Genomic DNA, 18,106 nt, shown 5'->3' with positions numbered 1-18,106 from the left:
GGTATTAACAACTACAATATTAAAAAAAATGACTTTTACTCCATTTAGTTTCATTAGAACTCATTAAATGTGTTTTAGCTATGAAAGAATATAATAAACCTGATCACTATTACAACAAGCAGAATTATTTGTGAGCCTGAGAACACACCGATGTCTTGCATTATCAAGAGTATTATGTACCAATCATAAAACTTGTCAAATAGAAAATAATATTTACATGAACACCAAATAGTGGGGAGCCACATCCATTTGGCGGGGAAGGTTTATATCCATAACGTGGGAAAGGCTTAGATCCTATAAAAATATAAATGGTATAATTAGTTTTCAAATATGATAGAAAATACATGCACAAAAAGGTCTACAATGTGCTAGACTAGCCTTGAAAATATTTATTATTTCTATGCTGACAAAAGTGAATATATGTTTATTAGAATAAGCATTAAGAATGCTAATTTGTCTACTAAATTATTTTTACTTCTTCTATAATAAAATATACAAATGTATATACGTATATGGCAGTTCTAAAATGCTATGGTGGTTCATAAAATGGCATTATATCCTTAAGCCTACACCATACAAACATATAAAAGCTTACTCTGGACTTCTGTTGATTTCAGAGTTTACATGCCAAACTGGGTCCACAGTATGAAAGATAAATCTACCCTATTTTCCTGTACATTCTAACACTTATATTTTTAGATTAAAATCTATAGGGCAAGAACTGTATCTTCCTAACCTCACAATGTTCCACTGCACACAAACCTCAATAACCATTAACTATAGCCTAAAGCTAAGGAAAACAAAGTCATCTGATCATTTAATTACCTTAATACCATTGTAAGACATTACAGGACCACACATTCTACCCAGATCCAACCAACCACTGCACAAACATACTCCTCTGCCAGCCAAGGGAAAAGGCAAGGAATAAAGATAGCTTGGTAAACTTTATTACTCCAGTTATACTCTCCTTAACAGCACCAATGGTTCAAAAACAAGGAGAAAGATGACATTATTAAAGCAATCTTAAATGCTGGAAGATATCTCAGAAATCTCTCTCCTCATGTAATATAGAAATCACTTCAATATACCGAACAGTCTGAATTTCCCCACAATCCTCCTACAGTGTTAAGAAATAGCCTGTTCCATTATGGAATGGCACTAACGGTTTAAGTTCTTCTCTTTTTCTTGTAAATTCTACCTGTAAGTAATCCTCTACCCCCTGGGGAATACAGAACAAGCCAATTTCTTATTTTACATGTTGATCCTTTCAAACGTCTGGGACTACCATCTATCTTTACTTCTACCAACAGAATATCCCCAATTATTCCAAATATCACCCGGAGTCGGATCCTTAGGAGAGACACAAAGTATTCCACCAGCTTTCATTCAATTAACATTACTAGGAAACATAAAGGTAAGTTTACCCTCCAACCTTTAAATGAGGAGAAAAAAAGCAACCCTTCCAGTAATCAGCCATCAAAATAAGTAACCCACTCAAAGTAATGACCTAAAAATGATTTAAGTTGCTAAGACTCACATGCTCAACTGAGGTGACCCAGTAGAGCCTCAAGAGAGCATAACCTCGTGGAGACACAAAGCTATAACCTGCTCCACCCAGTCTGAAGATCCGTTATGACGGATCTAGAAAAGAGGTGCCAATGACAAGTTTCTCTAGCACTGCCTAAAAGGAGGGTTGTTTCTGGGCCGCTGGAAGATGAAGATCACAGATAAGTCACTGTGATCCTTCAACTCCTGCTTTCAGTCCTTCACTCTTAGGAAAACTCTTCATGAGTTGGCTTTCCACTTCAAAGGGCTACAGAGAGAGGATAGTCCAACCACTTTGGTATCTAACGGGCATCTCAAACTGAAGATGTCCCTCCTGCCGTTCACCCCCAAAGCTGCTCCAGCCACAGTTCCCTCTTCTTAGGCAACAGCAACTCCATCCTTCCAGGTGCTCAGGGAAAAAAACCTCAGCCATCTTTAGCTCTCCCATTCCCTTATACCCCACATCCAACTCAACAGCATGTCCCGCTGACTCTACCTTCAAAATATTCAGACTCTAACCACTTCTCGCCACCTCCAGTTACAGTCCAATCTCAACAGTGAACTTGAGGGAGCCTATCAAAATACATGTTGGATGAAATCTTTCCTCTGCAAAAACCCCTCCAATGGCTTCTCATTTTATTCAGAATAAAAATCAAAGTCCGTTTAGTGCCTATAAGCCCTATATAATCTGCCCCCAACCCCAGGACTTCTCTGATCTCATCTTACTACTCTGTCTCCTCTTCTTCCTTCCTCACTCCATTCCATCACATCTCACCTCTCTGCCATTCCACAGACATTCCAGGTCTGCTCTTGCCTCAGTGCCACAGAACCTGCTCTTCCTCTAGGTGGACACTCTTCATCTTGACATCTACATACTCACTCCTTCATCTTCTAGCAATGTCTTTTCTGACCACATCATTTATAGCACACATGACCTTCTAACATATTACATCCCAACCTACTTATTTTATTATCTGTCTCTCCATACTAAAATATAAATTCTTTAAGGGCAGTAATTTTTGTCTGTTTTGTACCCCCAATGCATAGGACAGTGTCTGGCATATGGTTAGGTTTTCAATAAGTATTTGCTGCTGAATGAATGAAAAGAAAATTGAAAGGCTGATCTCCATGGCAGTTATAATACTCATGATAAATAAAGTGGTACTGCTGTTTACCCTTCAGTCTCTTCTGAGTTTGGTGAGCATTTATTAGCTTCCAAAGACTGATCACTTCCAGTCTGTCACATCCAGAACATGGCACCCCAAAGTGAACACCATGAGGAACAACGGGCCTGCTTTGGTCTGGGTAAAGTACTGGCACTAATACAGCCCAAGATAGTCAGTATATGTTTCAGCTATGTCTCAGCGCTAAGATACATGAGACAGTAGGAAAAAACCATCAGTCCTTTCTAAAATGAACTTTTTAACATCTACTCAGCAGTTCTGCCATTTAGTTTTTAAGCCTAAATACTAGATTATAAAATTCTATCTCATTAGTTTTAGTTCATCTGTCAGGATTGTTCAACAAATTTTAAACCTAGAGGTATTCACCCAGTGTTACTAGTTACACCCAGATATTCACAAACTTGAGACATTGATACTAACCAGGACAGAGGTCGGCAACACCCTGCTAAGGATGTCCTCTCTACAAGCAGCCATAACATCATTAGTACAAATCTTTGGGTAGACCACTTAGCCAGCTATGACTTCATCTACATCAAGTTTTATTTATTGTTTTTTTTGGGGGGGTGGGAGTGAAGGGGAAGGTAATTAGGTTTATTTATTTATTTTAATGGCAGTGCTGGGGATTGAACCCAGGACCTTGTGCACGCTAAGCACGTGCTCTACCATCAAGCTATACTCTCTCCCCATCTAGATCAAGTTTTATCCAGCTTACACTTCTGATGGGAGTATCAAAATGTTAGGTAGTTTAGATAGAAGTGAGTACTGGGCAGGGGGAGAAGAAGAGGAAAGAACAATCCAGAACACAAGGAACCTGAGCTGTCAATCAACTAGAACGCAGGGAACTTGAGTTGCCAACCGATCAATCGATCACGAAACCAGGATATAAAAACAGGAGGAAGGAGGAAGCAGCGCCATTTTTCCTCTCTTGGATTGGCTCACTCCCAACTCTCAGGAGCATACAATCTTTCACTACTTTTTTTACTTCACTAATAAAAATCTTGTTTATAGAATTTTTTTGTCTCTCGTCAAAAATCTTTTTTTCAGGTGACTAAGAACTGCGGCAATTCTTATTTTCCTTTTCCCAGTAGCAAAGAGAAACCGGGCATTTGATCTACAGTTTTCTTTGCCCTACCACACTAGAAACCTCTTCACTGAAAGGTAGGGAGGCTGGATCAACATTATATCCTCAGGGAAGCCATTCAAGTTCCTTGAAGCTTCATCACAAAGCTCTCTCTTGTCAAGAGTTTTAACAATCAACTGCCTAATACGTTCAGAAACTCATCTAGCATGAGATGTTAAGAAGGTCAAATTTATAATCTGAAAAAAGTACAATAAATATGTCAAAGAGTGTTCAAAAGGTCTGGACACAGGAAAAGTAGTGTATTTACTGTACATTTTTTTTAGGTTAACAATCAGACTTTTTGCTTTAAACTTAGAAGTATATCACCTTAAAAGGTGTCCGGAGGTTGAAGCAACACATATTTAAAATGCAACTAACAAACTGTTTACCCTGTTTTGAACTTTTTGGATACCCTGTACCTTCCCCCTGCCAGTCTCCATTGCTGCCACCCATCCATTTTCCAAGAAGATCAAAGATTATCACTCTTAGACAATTCATACAGGCCTTGAGTTTTAAGGGTATGTGGATTTCTAATCTCCTCTTCTCAAGTGTCAGCTTTTTTTTCTTTTTAATAAGACAGTGATTTCTCTCAATGCTGTATTTCATACACAGTAGCACTTCTATTTCCCTTCCCTCTGTACTTTATACAAATCCACGGACTTTCTTTGATTTCGAGTCTATAAAAACACTTTTGAACATTTTATTCCTAAAAAGTGATAAAAACACTTTTTAACATTTTGATATGTGTAATGATAGTGGTGTGTGTGTGCATGTATTAATATCTCTATATATTTTCTCATTTTGTGGAAGATAATTATCTTTGAATGAGAGAATGATACGAAGCAAATGAAGACAGGAAATACAAAACATGCCCACTGCAGGAGAATAAGGAGGAACAGAGACAGTACAGAGAAAATCAGCTGGCAAAAGTGCAAATGGAGGCACGAGGATGGAAGCAGCACTAGTCTCAAACAGGGCCAGTGCTTATAGCTGTCCTAAGACAGAAGCTGATAAAATGAAGTAACAAAAAACCAAGATCAGCTGTACTTGAAATACTGGGTTAATAACACCATGAAATAAATGCTGGTAAAACTGGCTCCCTAGTGTAAGTGGCAAAAGGGCTATGTGTTTGTTTTCTGTTTCTTTTGAAGGAACCTACTAATATCAGTTCCCCAGAGGCCTTCCCTGATCACTCCATCTAACATAGTGCCTCTTCCCTTCCATATCCAGTCCATACACCCTTGGCTGGTTTTATTCTTCTAACATTTATTAGCCAAATTAACATAACTAGTCAGTTTCTATGAAGACAGGAATTTTGTCTTGCTCACTTAGAAGATGCCTGGCACAAAGCAGGCACCTTCCAGGAAATTACGGGATGAGAAACACTCCTTGCTGAGATTAAAATATTCTTTACGCATGGGGGAGTTGAGGGAGGAACACAGAAAATGGAGTAGTTTCCTGAAACATTTTAAACTGTTTTAGTTGAGCCATTATGAAAACAGTATGGAGATTCCTCAAAAAACTAAAAATAGACTTACCATATGATCCAGCAATCCCACTCCTGGGCATATATCTGGAGGGAACTCTAATTCAAAAAGATGCATGCACCCCATGTTCACAGCAGCACTAGTTACACTAGCCAAGACATGGGAGCAACCTAAATGTCCATCGACAGATGACTGGATAAAGAAGTGGTGGTATATTTATACAATGGAATACTGCTCAGTCATAAAAAGAATAAAATAATGCCATTTTGCAGCAACATGGATGGACTCAGAGATCGTCATTCTAAGTCAAGTAAGCCAGAAATAGAAAGAAAAATACCATATGATATCACTTAAATGTGGAATTTAAGAAGAGAAAAAAAGGACACTGAACTCATCTGCAAAACAAACTCACACACACAGTGAACAATCTTATGGTTACTGGGGAAAGAGGTGGGAAGGGATAAATTTGGGAGTTAGAGATTTGCAAATGTTAGCCACTATATATAAAAATAGATTTAAAAAAAGGTTTCTTCTCTACAGCACAGGGAACTATACCACTATACACAAAAATAGATTTTAAAAAAGGTTTCTTCCCTATAGCACAGGGAACTATATTCAGTATCTTGCAGTAACCTTTAATGAAAAAGAATATGAAAAAGAACATATGTATTTATATGCATGACTGGGACATCGTGCTGTACACCAGAAGTTGACCATTGTAACTGACTGTATTCCAATTAAAAAAAAGATAGGTTCTCTAAAATAAATAAATAAAAAGAATAAAATAATGTGTTTTAAATTCACCTGTATTTTGAAATAATTACTTCTGAACAAGTTAAATAGAAAGTTTTTTGTTTAAGATTAAGTTGATATGGATACAAGATTAGAAATGTATTAATATCATTTTAAATGTCATTGTAAATGGTGTTATAAGCTGCAGAACATTGAAAAATTAGCACTTCTATTGGTGCAAGTTTTTACAAAGTGCTATGAATTGAACCGTGTCCCCTCAAAATTCATACACTGAAGCCCTAACTCTCGATGTATTTGGTGATGGGGCCAGTAATAGGCTTAGATGAGGTCACAAGGGTAGGGCCCTCATGATGGGACTAGTACCCTTATAAGAAGAGGTACCAGAGAACTTGTTCTCCCCGAATTCCCCTCCCCTCACCATGTAAGAAGACAGCTGTCTGCAGGCCAGGAAGAGAGCCCTCACTATAGAAAAGTGTTGGTCAAACCTTGATCTTGGGCTTTCCAGCCTTCAGAACTGTAAGAAATAAATTCTTGTTGTTTAAATCACCTAGTCTATGGTATTTCGTTATAGCAGCCTGAGCAGACTAATACACAAGCAAGCAAAAACTCAATAATAGAAGAAACAACATCAGAGTCAAACCCAAAATCCATGTGTCGGGGCCACCGTCTCCTAAAATTTGTAAACAGATATACAGAAAGCTTAGAAAAAAATGAGATTGGGAAAAAGAATTTTAAAAACAAACCAAATCCACTATGCATGACTACATGGAAATATTACTGATTTCACTTTTTGATTTAAGCAACTGCTCTTCTCTTGATGCTTTATGTGTTATTATCTTTATGGGCAGTCAAAATCTAAAGAGTCACCTGGACTGAGACAATGACAGCTCTTTTCTACATATCTGTCTTAATTTGATGTAAATACTTCCAAACAGCAATTTTTTTCACCTGAAAGACACTGAAACAGATGAGAAGCAAAAGGGGAAGGCTGCTGAGTCACAGAAAGATCTTAGCACTGAGTTCTGTAGGAGACGCAGTATAGAATTCCAACCTGCTTTCCCATGAGGCTTTAAATTCCTGATTATTGATCGCCAAAGGGCCCTTATGCTACTTCGTTTTTGTTTGTTTGTTTGTTTGTTTGTTTGTTTAGTACATTCACGTTCCCATTTTCCTCCAGTCTGCAACTCCCATCTTCCCTCTCAGGTGACAACCTTGATTCCTACTTTACTGAGAAAACCACGGCAATCAGAAGAGAACTTGAACATTACCCACCTAATGGCCTCTGTGCCCATATCCTCTACCTTTGTTCTTCTTAACAGGGAAATGTTATCTGTGCTCTTGGCCAATCTCTCTATTTATTACTGGAACTTACCTAAGGACACTCCTCTCACTTACCTAAGGATATAACTAAAATAATTCTCCTTTCTTTCTCCCTCATCAGTGTTTTTTACTATCCACTGTATCATTTTCAAAAGCATACAAATATGCTATTACTTTTCCTAACAAGTCAAAAGCTGTTTTTTCCATGACCTCCCCCATTTCAGTTAATAGCAGCCCCATCCTTACCATTATTTAGGTTAAAAACTTTGGAATCATTTTTTACTCTAATCACACCCTCCTTCTAAGCCATCAGCAAATCCTTTAGGCTCTTCCTCCTAAATATATCCCAAATCCAAACACTTCTCACCACTTTTATTGCTACCAACTTGGACAAAACCACCACCATTTTTTGTGTGAATTCCTGCACCTGTCACTCTCCCTCCATTCTTGCTCCCCCACCTCCCATGACTCTTTTTATTCTCAGCACATCAGCCAAAGGGATCCTGTTAAGACTTCTATCATTGAATGAATTGACTTTTTCTTAATTCCAAAAACATTTTACAAGTCAATTTTGTCTTCTATTTTTCAAAAGAAATCAGAAAATTTTCTTCCTCAAACTTTTTCTGTCAGGGAGAAAAAAGCTAAGAAAAAAGTAGTGACCATCAAATTTGTTCCCCTAAATAACTTTATGTCACTCTCAATAAAGCCCTGTTCCTGCCCTAGGGAGGATGGTTAGAGCTGGTCTCCATAATGCTGATCCCTCCATAGAGCAAAGATAACTGAATGCAACATGTCTGTGTCCTTTAATCCAACACCTCTCCTTATCATTAAGTCTTTTTTTCTTTTTTAAGACTCCCTTGACCTCTTTACTGCAACTATTAAACACCCTTTAATCACCATGCTCCTCTAGTTTGGGGATTTGTCTGTTTCTGTTTGGTTCTGATTTGGTCACTTACATTTCAAAATATAGGAAAGGCTGAAACAGTGTTCCAGGGACACTTCTCAAGTAATGGTAATTAAAGAACAATTTTCTGTATGTTGGAATGATCAACCATGGTGACTTAAAACCACAGTCCTATGAGCAGACAGTACGTACTAAGCCACAGCAACATTTTCACCGAAGCACATCATTTCCTAAATTCTCAAGTTCATTTGTGTTTTATGCTGGAGACCTTGCTCAAAACTCCAAACAGTAAATTTAGTAAGGCTTGTGGAAGAGAAGAAGATTAAGCAAAAGGAAAGATTAAAATGGCCTTTTTAACAAAAATAGTATCCATTCATTTAGAGATAATTCAGAGATATGTTAAATCTAAATAAACTCTAGAACTCTCAGCTCATAATGAATTTATTATCCAACTCTTTCCTGTCTTGGTAAATGGAAACTACATTCTTCTTTTGGCTCAGGCCAAAACCTTCAGAGTCATCCTCGACTGGCCTTTCTCCTCGGGGCCTTTATACTCGCCGTTCCCTCGGCCTGGACTGTTCTTCCCCTAGATCATCACAGTATCGCCTTCACCATTTCAGATTTCTTCTAAGGTATTATCCTATCCGTGAGGCCTTCCCTGAACAACCTACTTAAAAGAGTAACCTGCCTCCCAACACTGCCACGGCCATTTCCCCTGCTTTACTGAGAAGCCACTGGCACACTTCAGACCCACACACACTGCAGACGTGGCTAATTTTACTTGTTCTTCAATTTGCTGTCTCTTCCCACCAGAATGTAAGCTCCATGGACAGGAATTTTCTCTGTTTTGTTCACTGCCAAGTCTCCAGTTGGTAGGAACACCTGACACATAACAGGCACTCAAATATTTGTTTAATGAATGGGGATGACTAAGTAAAACTATGGCATCTGCCTCAGGAAAGGCAACCATTTCATCTTCAAGTTATTCACTTATGCCTCCTAATAAGTTCCACAAGGACAAAAACATCCTTCCTGATTGAATACCGGTGGTAACATTTAGGCACAATTTTAAGAAGGAATGATATTTAGCACTTCATTGCATACAACATATAGCTCATTTTTTCCTTCCAATAACAGAAAACTATAAATTATTTTAAGAATTACAGGCAGCAGGCTGCATCACAGTTTTACATGACATAGGTTCCTTTTAAATTCACCTACATACAACCTGGCTTTACCATTAAAGTCATTAAGTTTCCTATTATTTTGAACTGCCAAGTATTAAATTAACTAGGCCCAGGCTTTGCCCACTTTTATTGGAAACATGACCTCCCAAGTACTATTTTGAATTTCAAGAAGTCCAAGTACTTTATCTGAATTATTACATTTAAGCATTCAAAAAAGTCAACTGTTTCAAAAGAAAGACCTCTGCCTGAAATACTGAGTTATTATTACCAACAATGCCACTGAACAAGTTCTCAGCTTCAAACAGAATTAAAGTCAAAAACTATTAAAAAAAACTAAATCAAAAGAATAATATTAATAGCAACTAACCATAAGGAGGCAGCGTCACTGGTATCTGGGAGAAAACAATTCCTATCAAGTATTGATAGAATCATTTTCTTGAAGAGTTATCAGAACTCTTTCTCAACAACAGAGTACACCAAAAGTCTGTACAAAGGTCGCAATTTATTTTCTGTAGCTTTGCAGGAAGAAAAAGAATGTTTAAACCAATTCTTAAGTTAAAAGAGCATGACTTTAAAATTCTCGGTATGTTTTGCATGTTCAGCTGAGTAATTTAAAGGAGCTAAAACACAGAGTTAAAACCAATCTGTTTCACTCCATCCCCATAATACACGTATGTCACTAAGTTCTTGGGCAACTTTCCTGCAATTGCACAAAAAAAAAAAAAAAACGTACTCAGAAGCAATGAACAACAACGGAGAGTACACTCTCAGGCGATCTGCCACATTCTAACAATAGTGGTGAGAACCTCTAAGCAAGATTCTGGCAGTGGTTAAGTTTTCCCACGGCCAGAGGACACCGCCAAGGTCTGCCCGGCACCTACGCCTCCATGACCCTCGGTCCCCCCAACAGCGCTGAAAGCACGGGCCTCGCAGGGCCTGGGTTCCCTCTTACCGTCACTGCACTTATGCTGGCAGAGCCCGTCCTCGCCTCCCAGGAGGTCCAAGGCGGCGTTCAGGTACGTGTCTATCTTGTGGACGCCGTTCCGGATGGTCTTCAGGGTGGCCCTCCAGTCGGTGGTCTGGGCCTGCTCCTGGCACGTGAAAGCGGCGGTCAGGAGGAGGAGGAGGGTGAGCGCAGGCCGCGGGAGCGCGGCCATCCGAGCAGCGCCCGGCCGCGCCGGGCCTCACGGGTCCCCGGAGCCGCGTGACGGCCGCACCCCCACGGAGCCCTCGGGACGCCCTAGGCAGCGGCGCGGGCCCGGGGCTCGGAGGCGGCGGCCGGTTCCATGCCCACGCCTCCTGCCCCGCTGGGAGGCGGGCCCTCGCCGCCTGCACTGAGCTCCGGGAGCCGACTGTGCAGTCGCCGAGATGCTCCGCGCGGCGCACGCGCTCACCTGCGCCGGCCGCTCCCCTGTGCGCCTGCGCCGGAGCGTGGTGCGTCAGAGGCGCGCGGAGGCGGGAACGCGGAGCGGCAGCGGCGACCACCGCGCCCACGTGGTAGTCTCGGCGTGCCGCAGAGGCTGTCCCACCTGGCCCGCGTTAGTACTACCTGAGGAGATGATTGTACTAACTGAATACCCTTGCCCAGCCCAATACCCGAGGGAGGCTAATTAAGTTCGTCCGGGTGTCAGTGGGCATGGGTATTTTTTAAAAGCTCCCTGGGTAGGTACAGCATGCCGCCAGGTGGCGACCCCCCGTGACCTCATCTGACCTGTCGGGGTGCAGCCCAGCCACTTCGAGGGACAAGCTTTTCTGGATGTAGACAATGTCTGCGAGAAATGAGCTCCCGCAGCCCCTTACAGAGAGGGGCTGAATTGCTGGTTTGAAATCGTGATTCTGCCTGATACGTGAGCTGAATCCACATCTCACCTCCTCGCCCGGTCCTCTTCAACTGAGGTGGCCGCGGTTGGAGGATCAGGGAGCTGGAACATGTCAACCCAAGGCCATGGCGGTGCCTGGCTCAGGAGGAGCTAGATGCTGGTTTAGAAACTTTGAAGAAGAAAATGGTTTGACAATAAAAATCATGAGTTCTTCCCCGAAAAGGGAGAAGTAGTACTCTGCACTTGAATGCAGTTTGGGGGGGAAAAAAAAGGAAATCCGTTTTCCTACTCAAGATACTTTGTAGCTTGATAGCTACAGTGACATTTCTCTGTATTTTTTCCCAGTGCTGTGCAGAATCCTTAAAAAATAACTGCAGTAATTTTTACCAGCGCTATAAATATCTGATAATCATAATATCCCGGCAGTCACCAAGAATTTTACTGTATGATCCAGGGCAATATTGCAAGTGTTGAGAATAGATATGTCTTTTCTATAAGAATTACTGGTTAATTTTAGTTTGGCGTTTTGTGTTTGCAGTGAACTTAATGGGTTTATAACAAATTTGCAGTGCCCCCCCCCTTTTTCCAGCAACTGTGAAGCTGGAGAGATCCCTGCCAGAATGAGGACACGGAGTCTAATTGTCCTTCCAGCCCCTCTCGACCCTACCTGGAAGCTCCTCAATAAAATGATTTGATCCCTGCCCCGCAAAATGTGCAGTGCAGATCTCATTAAAATTATATCCTTTATTAAGCGGTTACTCTGTGCCAGGCATTTCAAGTACTGGATATCTCACATTCAAACACCGCTTTTCAGTAATACAGCCTTTGGATGAGTTAAAAACAGAAAAAAGTGTCTCTCTCTCCCCAGACAGATGTAGCCTAACCACAGGCTGGGTTAGTGGAGAGTGAAATGGCTTTAGTTTGCCCTCAGGTGCTCAGGCAGGCACCCTTGGGCTGTGATCAAGTCACACCACAGTGGAGGAAGAGGAGAAACATGCTTGGGAGGTATTATCATTTTTACAGTAAAGGAGTTGAGGTGCCAGCAGAGAAGCCATGTGACAGTATCCAGTCAAATCAAGGCTTCTTTCTGCTCTCACAAGATGCCAGAGATTTTCTTCTTAATTTTTGGACTGCACATTTCAGCACGTTCAGAAAAGGAAATATAGTATCTTTTTTTTTTTAAGCTTTCTGGAACTTTGGTTTTCTCATCTTTAAAGTGTGGATGTTGGATTAGATTACCTCTGAGATTCCACCTACCTCCACTACTGGAACCCTTAAACCAAGCTTGGTTCTTTCAAATCTTCAGATTCTTTCAATTCTTCAAGAAAACTCTCTGAAGGAAGCAGTGGAGATGTGGAAAGTGGTCACATTCTAGACAAAGCTTGACGCTAGAGCCAACAGGACTTATCAGTGGATTGATTATGGTGTATAAGGGAAAGCAAAGAATCAAGGATGACATTGAGGTTTTGGCTTAAGCAATTGGAAGGATAAAGTGTCCTTACTAACTAAAATGGGGAGGATTCCAAAAGGAGCAGGTTTCAGGGAAAATTTAGAAGATTAATTTCAGACACACCATATTTGAGAAGTTACTCTGAATGCGTAGTTCAGAAGTGGGATAAGAGCTAGAAATAAATTTGGAAGTCATCAGCACAGAAACGGCTTGTAAAGCCATGGAACTAGAGGAGAGCCTCTGAAAAGTGAGTGTGTAAAGAGAAGTAGAAACAAGGTCTAAGTTGTAGGAGGTCAGGTAACTAAGAATCAGTAAAAGAGACTAAGAAGGAGCAGCCACGTGCAGCAGGCGAGTGTTGTATTTCAGAGTGTCTAAGAAAGAACCATCAATTCAGCAGGGTGGGAGAATGTGAGGACAGGATATTGATCAGTGGATTTAATAACTTCACAAGAGACATTTCTGTGGAATACTGGGGACAAAACACAACTGTATTCCGAAGAAGAAAAAATGGGAAGAGGAACTGGGGAAAGAAATTATTGTCAAAATTATCAAAATAAATTACAAAAATATAAAATATGCTGTTTCTGTGCTGATTCTTGTCTAAGTGATATAAACGCTCCTGGAAGGGGAACTTCTGGGTGGCTGAAACCAGGCTGCGTTTTCTATAGAGAGCTTCCCAGTACACTGATAAGCATAATCACTATACCCCTTCTAAAACCCAGTGGTTCCAACATCATGGAATGTAATGGTATTAATGAAGTAAGGAAGAGCAATTTATTGGGTTTAATGAAACACATTAACTCAGAATGCTTGGAAATGAAGATATTATGCAATCCTTTGGGTTGTGTGAAATAACACAGAATCAACAAAATACAGATGGTCAAGGGCAGTTTCTAATTTTCAGTCTTTTCCAGTGTCTCACTAAATGGTCTCAGAAGTGTTATTGTGCTGAAAATAAATGCCACGTGGTGAAATAATCCCAACCATACTGATCAGTCTCTGCCTAGTGCTACAGCTGGAAGGTTAGTTTCTAAAAGGGACTCATATTAAGGGGAAATAAGTGCTAGGTTCTAGCCTCTGCCTTAAAAAAAAAAATCAATGGCTGAATAGCTTTCCAGCTGGGGATGAAGTGAATGACAAGAAATGGCTGCATAAACTCTATGAACAAGGGCTGGTTCCATGATTTGTTGAAGGTAATGACTCTTTGCTTGGAGAGGTCTATTATCACACAAATTTGATCAGTGTCTTAGTCTGTTTGGGCTGCTATAACAAAATACCATAGACTGGGTGGCTTATAAACAATAGAAGCTTATTTCTCACAGTCCTGGAGGCTGGAAGTTCAAGATTAGGGTGCCAGCATGGTGGGATTATGGAGAAAGCCCTCTTTGGGGTTGTAGACTGCTAACTTTTTGCTATGTTCTCATATGGTGGAAGAGGTGTGGGATCTCTAGGGTCTCTTTTATAAGAATACTAGTCCCATTCATGAAGGTTCCAACCTTGTGACCTAAACACCTCCCAAAGACCCCAGATTCCTAAAACCATCACACTGGGCATTAGGGTTTCAACATATAAATTTTAAGAAGTTAACCTAAAACAACAAAACAGCCAGTTATATGACCAGCAAAACAGGTTTATTCAGAAAAAGCAAAGAATTTCAATTCAGGACATGCCTCTATGGCCAACCATATGCAAGTCCACATGCAAGAAAAGGAAAGGAAACTCTTTTATAGGAGAGAAGGGGAGGTTGGGAGGAGCTGTTATAGACAAAAAGTCCATTGGAGGAAACTAAGGGTTTGAAGTATAGTAGCTTTTCATTGGCTGAGTTGTGACAGTCTCTCATTGGCTGAGCTGTTGCCCCGCAAGAAGAAAATCTTTTCCCTCCTGCTGGCAGTAGTAAAGTAGTGTCATTTCCTGCTGGAAATGTAAAGTAGTCTTTTCCTCTTGGGATCTGTACTATTGATTGACATACGGAGTGGTATGTGTGTGAGAGCTTGCCCTTCTTACTTCCCATTTTAGTGAGATTTCCCTTTTTTAATTTTCACAGGGTGGACACAAACATTCAGACTATAACAATCAGGGAGAGAGATTTTCAAGTGATCTTTGTAGATAGAATGTATGATTACTCGGCACTCAGAATAAGCACTTGGAGAAGATGGAAAGGAACCTGCTTAGGTGAGATTGCATTTTTAGACCATCAGAATCAATTTAGGTGTGTGGTTTTTCTATGTAGGGTTTCTGGCTACTTTGACATCTCTGGTTGATTTTTAACTTCTTATTTTCTACTGCATACTATATATCTTCCCTGGGCTCCCAGAGACAGCACAGCTTCAAGACATCCTTAACTAACTAAACCTACTTCTTTTCTTCTCTTCCCTTTATTTCTGCAATCAATGGCAACATCAATCACCCCATTGTCCAAGAGAAAACCTGGGAATTATTCTAGACCCCATCCCGCTCTGTCATCTCTTCTGTCCCCAGATGTCATCTATTTCACTTCTTAGCATATCTAGAACAGTGCTATCACCTTTAAAAGTGCCCTGCTTTGGTTTCTACCTTCATCATTTTTCATTTGTATTACTCCAGTAATCTCTTAATTCTCTTCCCTACCTCATCTCACCCCCTCCAATACGTCTCCCTCGATGCCTCTAGCATGAACTTTCCAAAATCCTTCAGTGGTGCTAACTCTGGCATGAGGCCCTCCGTGATTTGGCTTTTCCTCCCTCTCTAGCTCCTCAGCTGTGCCCTGGGCTCCAGTCATGAGGAACTGCTCTCTGTCCTCCTGAGGCTGAAGTTAGTTCCTCAAGCCACAGGGCTTTGCATTTGCATCTGCCTGGAAAGTTCTTCCATAATTCAGATTAGGCTCACCTTTGGGGAAGACTTCTTGGACTGTAAAGGCTGATTTATGAGTCTCCCATGAGGTTTCCTTACCATTGTATCTAGCAAAATACAGCTTTATAATTTATTTTTCCATCTCCCTCATAAGATGATGAGTTCTGAGGCCAGGCTTAAATACGGTGATGGCAGAGCTCTGACGTCTCGTGAGGTCTGTTCGTTGACCACCTTCAGGGAAGACCATGCTAATTCTCAGAAGCATAAATGGCAAAGGGTGAAGCAGCGATGGCAAAGGGTGAAGCAGCGATGGCAAAGGGTGAAGCAGCGATGGCAAAGGGTGAAGCAGAGATGGCAAGGGGTCAAGCAGCAGTGCCCAGTGCCGCTTCTGCATTACAAGCTGTACATGGAGCCTGGGGCCCAAGCTGGTAGCTGTGGGAGTCTCTGATAAGCAGGTCTATGATGGTCTCTGCAGCCTCCAACTCTCTAGCTTTTCAGGAGACTCTCTGAACTGCATGATATTTTTGAATAAATCTATTTTTTCATTAACCCAATTCCATTGGCTTCTGTGGTGTGTGAGCAGGAGCCCTCACACAGACCTGTGGGAGAGCCCCGGAGTCACATTATCCTCTTCTGCTGTTCCAGGTCTCTGCCACACGGGTTCGCTGTAGAGAAGCTGGCTCTTCATTCTTCATGCCCCATCCTGGTCCACGCTGTTGTGAGGCCTCCAGATCTTAGGTCACTGTCCGAACTGGTCCTTCCAAAGCCCACGATGCCACACCCTCCTAGATCAGCTGAATGTGCCCATGTGATGGGTTTCTCAGCTTGCAACCCTTAGTACTCTTTTTTTTGTCTCATACACAGGTATCTGCTAAGGTGCCACATGCTTCAAGTTTGCTGGGTCAGGACAAGGTGATGGTTTTAAAACATGCCACAAATTCTTTGACACCCTTCCCATCAAGAGATGGACTATAGTTCCTCCCCTAGAACCTGGTCAGGTCTTTGTGATGAAAGTGAGGCTAACTGACTTCCCAGGCTGGGTTAAAATAGTCAGTGCAGGTTCTGCAGGTATTCCTGGGACAGCTGTCAGCTGCTGTGTAAGAAGTCTGGTGCCCCTGAGTCGCCATGTTGACAGCCCACGTGGAAACACCATATAGAGCATAGAGAGAGATGACTGAGAACTCCAGCTGTTGAGTCCTCCCACCTAGGCAAGAGACACGTGAGTGGAGAAGCCTTGGAGATGATGCTTGTCCTAGCCTCGTCTGATGGCAGCTGGATGAGAGGGTGGAGGACTGCCCCACCGGCCCAGTCAATCCCCGGGTGCAAGAGCAAAATCATAAACAAGTGCTTTGTAAATCACTACACAGTGATTTCTTACACAGCCATAGATAACCAAATACTCTCCTGAACTCAGTAACAAAAGGAATTAAAAATCTGGGCAGTATGGGAGGGGAGAAGGAGTTACTGCTTATTGGGCACAGAGTTTCAGTCTGGGAAGATAAAAAATTTCTGGGGATGGTTGCATAAGAATATGAACGTGCTTCATGCCACTGAACTGCACACTTCAAAATGGTTAAAATGGTAAAATTTTTGTTATGTATATTTTATCAAAATTTTTAAAAGCAAAAAATCTGGGCAGTAACTGATTTTGGAATATGTGTAGAAATGGGCATCATATTATTAAAATTTATATTATTAAAACATTCATATTATTATTAAGGACTCTATCCAGAACTGGACCCCAGATTTCGATGGTAATATTTATGTGAAAAATATACCTCTGCCTTCAGAATGATGATAGCTGTGGTTTAAAAAAAAGATAAAAGCAGCTAATGTTTATTAACTGAGCACCTTTTATGAACAAAGTGCTACGGGTGCCAATAGAAGGAAGACAAAGTCTCTAAAGTGTCTTACGTTGGAGTGGGGGCAGGGGGTGCCAGCTGGGTGAGCATCTACGGGGAGAGGTGGACAAATGAAAACAGAGTATGTTGGGTGATGACAAGCGCTATGCTGAGATTAAAGCAGGCTCATGAGATAGAGGGATGGTGTCCACTGCACTTTGGGGCCATAGAAGATTTATTAAGGAGGGAGGAACAGGTTTAAGAAGTGGCAGAACTTTGGGTTGGCCTTGTTTCTTTGGAAATGCGATTAGATACCCAGAAGGAGGTGTTATGTACTCAGTGAGATACACAGCCTGGAGTTCCAGGAAAGGCCAGGGTTGGAGACACAAATTTGTGAGTCATTGTATAACTGAGCAGAACCCTATAGGGCCTTCCCAGGACAGACCCCTCCCCCACATCCTCTGCTTTAGCTCCTCTCGGAAGTACACTTCCTGAGTTGTTTTATAGGTGTTAAAACCCCCACCAAATGGAAGAAGTTAACTACGTGGTGAGGTGATGACCATGAGCACGAGCACATAGCCCCCAGGCCTCCTGGAGCCTGAGGATTGATGTTAACCCCTTGTGACATCACCTGTTACATCATCAGCCAACCAGAGAATCGTA

General features: G+C 41.4%; 1 protein-coding gene across 3 annotated transcripts in view; it reads right to left on the bottom strand.

Annotated features, from left to right (window-relative positions):
* PLA2G12A (phospholipase A2 group XIIA) overlaps positions 1-10,902 on the bottom strand; it is a 36,566-nt gene extending 25,664 nt beyond the window's left edge. For 2 of the 3 annotated variants that reach the window (XM_072938734.1, XM_031690837.2), the window contains exons 1-2: positions 10,456-10,902; positions 218-294 (exon numbers count right to left, since the gene is read on the bottom strand). In XM_072938734.1, the coding sequence (XP_072794835.1) occupies positions 218-294; positions 10,456-10,660 (282 nt within the window). In that variant the 5' untranslated portion in view covers positions 10,661-10,902. The remainder of the gene's footprint in view (positions 1-217; positions 295-10,455) is intronic. The other variant, XM_072938739.1, reaches the window with a different exon arrangement.
* Positions 10,903-18,106: the final 7,204 nt, after the last annotated feature.

The sequence above is a fragment of the Vicugna pacos genome, chromosome 2, assembly GCF_048564905.1.
Source record: "Vicugna pacos chromosome 2, VicPac4, whole genome shotgun sequence".
Lineage (NCBI taxonomy): Eukaryota > Metazoa > Chordata > Mammalia > Artiodactyla > Camelidae > Vicugna > Vicugna pacos.
The sequence above is the reverse complement of the archived record's forward strand: the minus strand, read 5'-3'. Positions and strand labels throughout refer to the sequence as shown.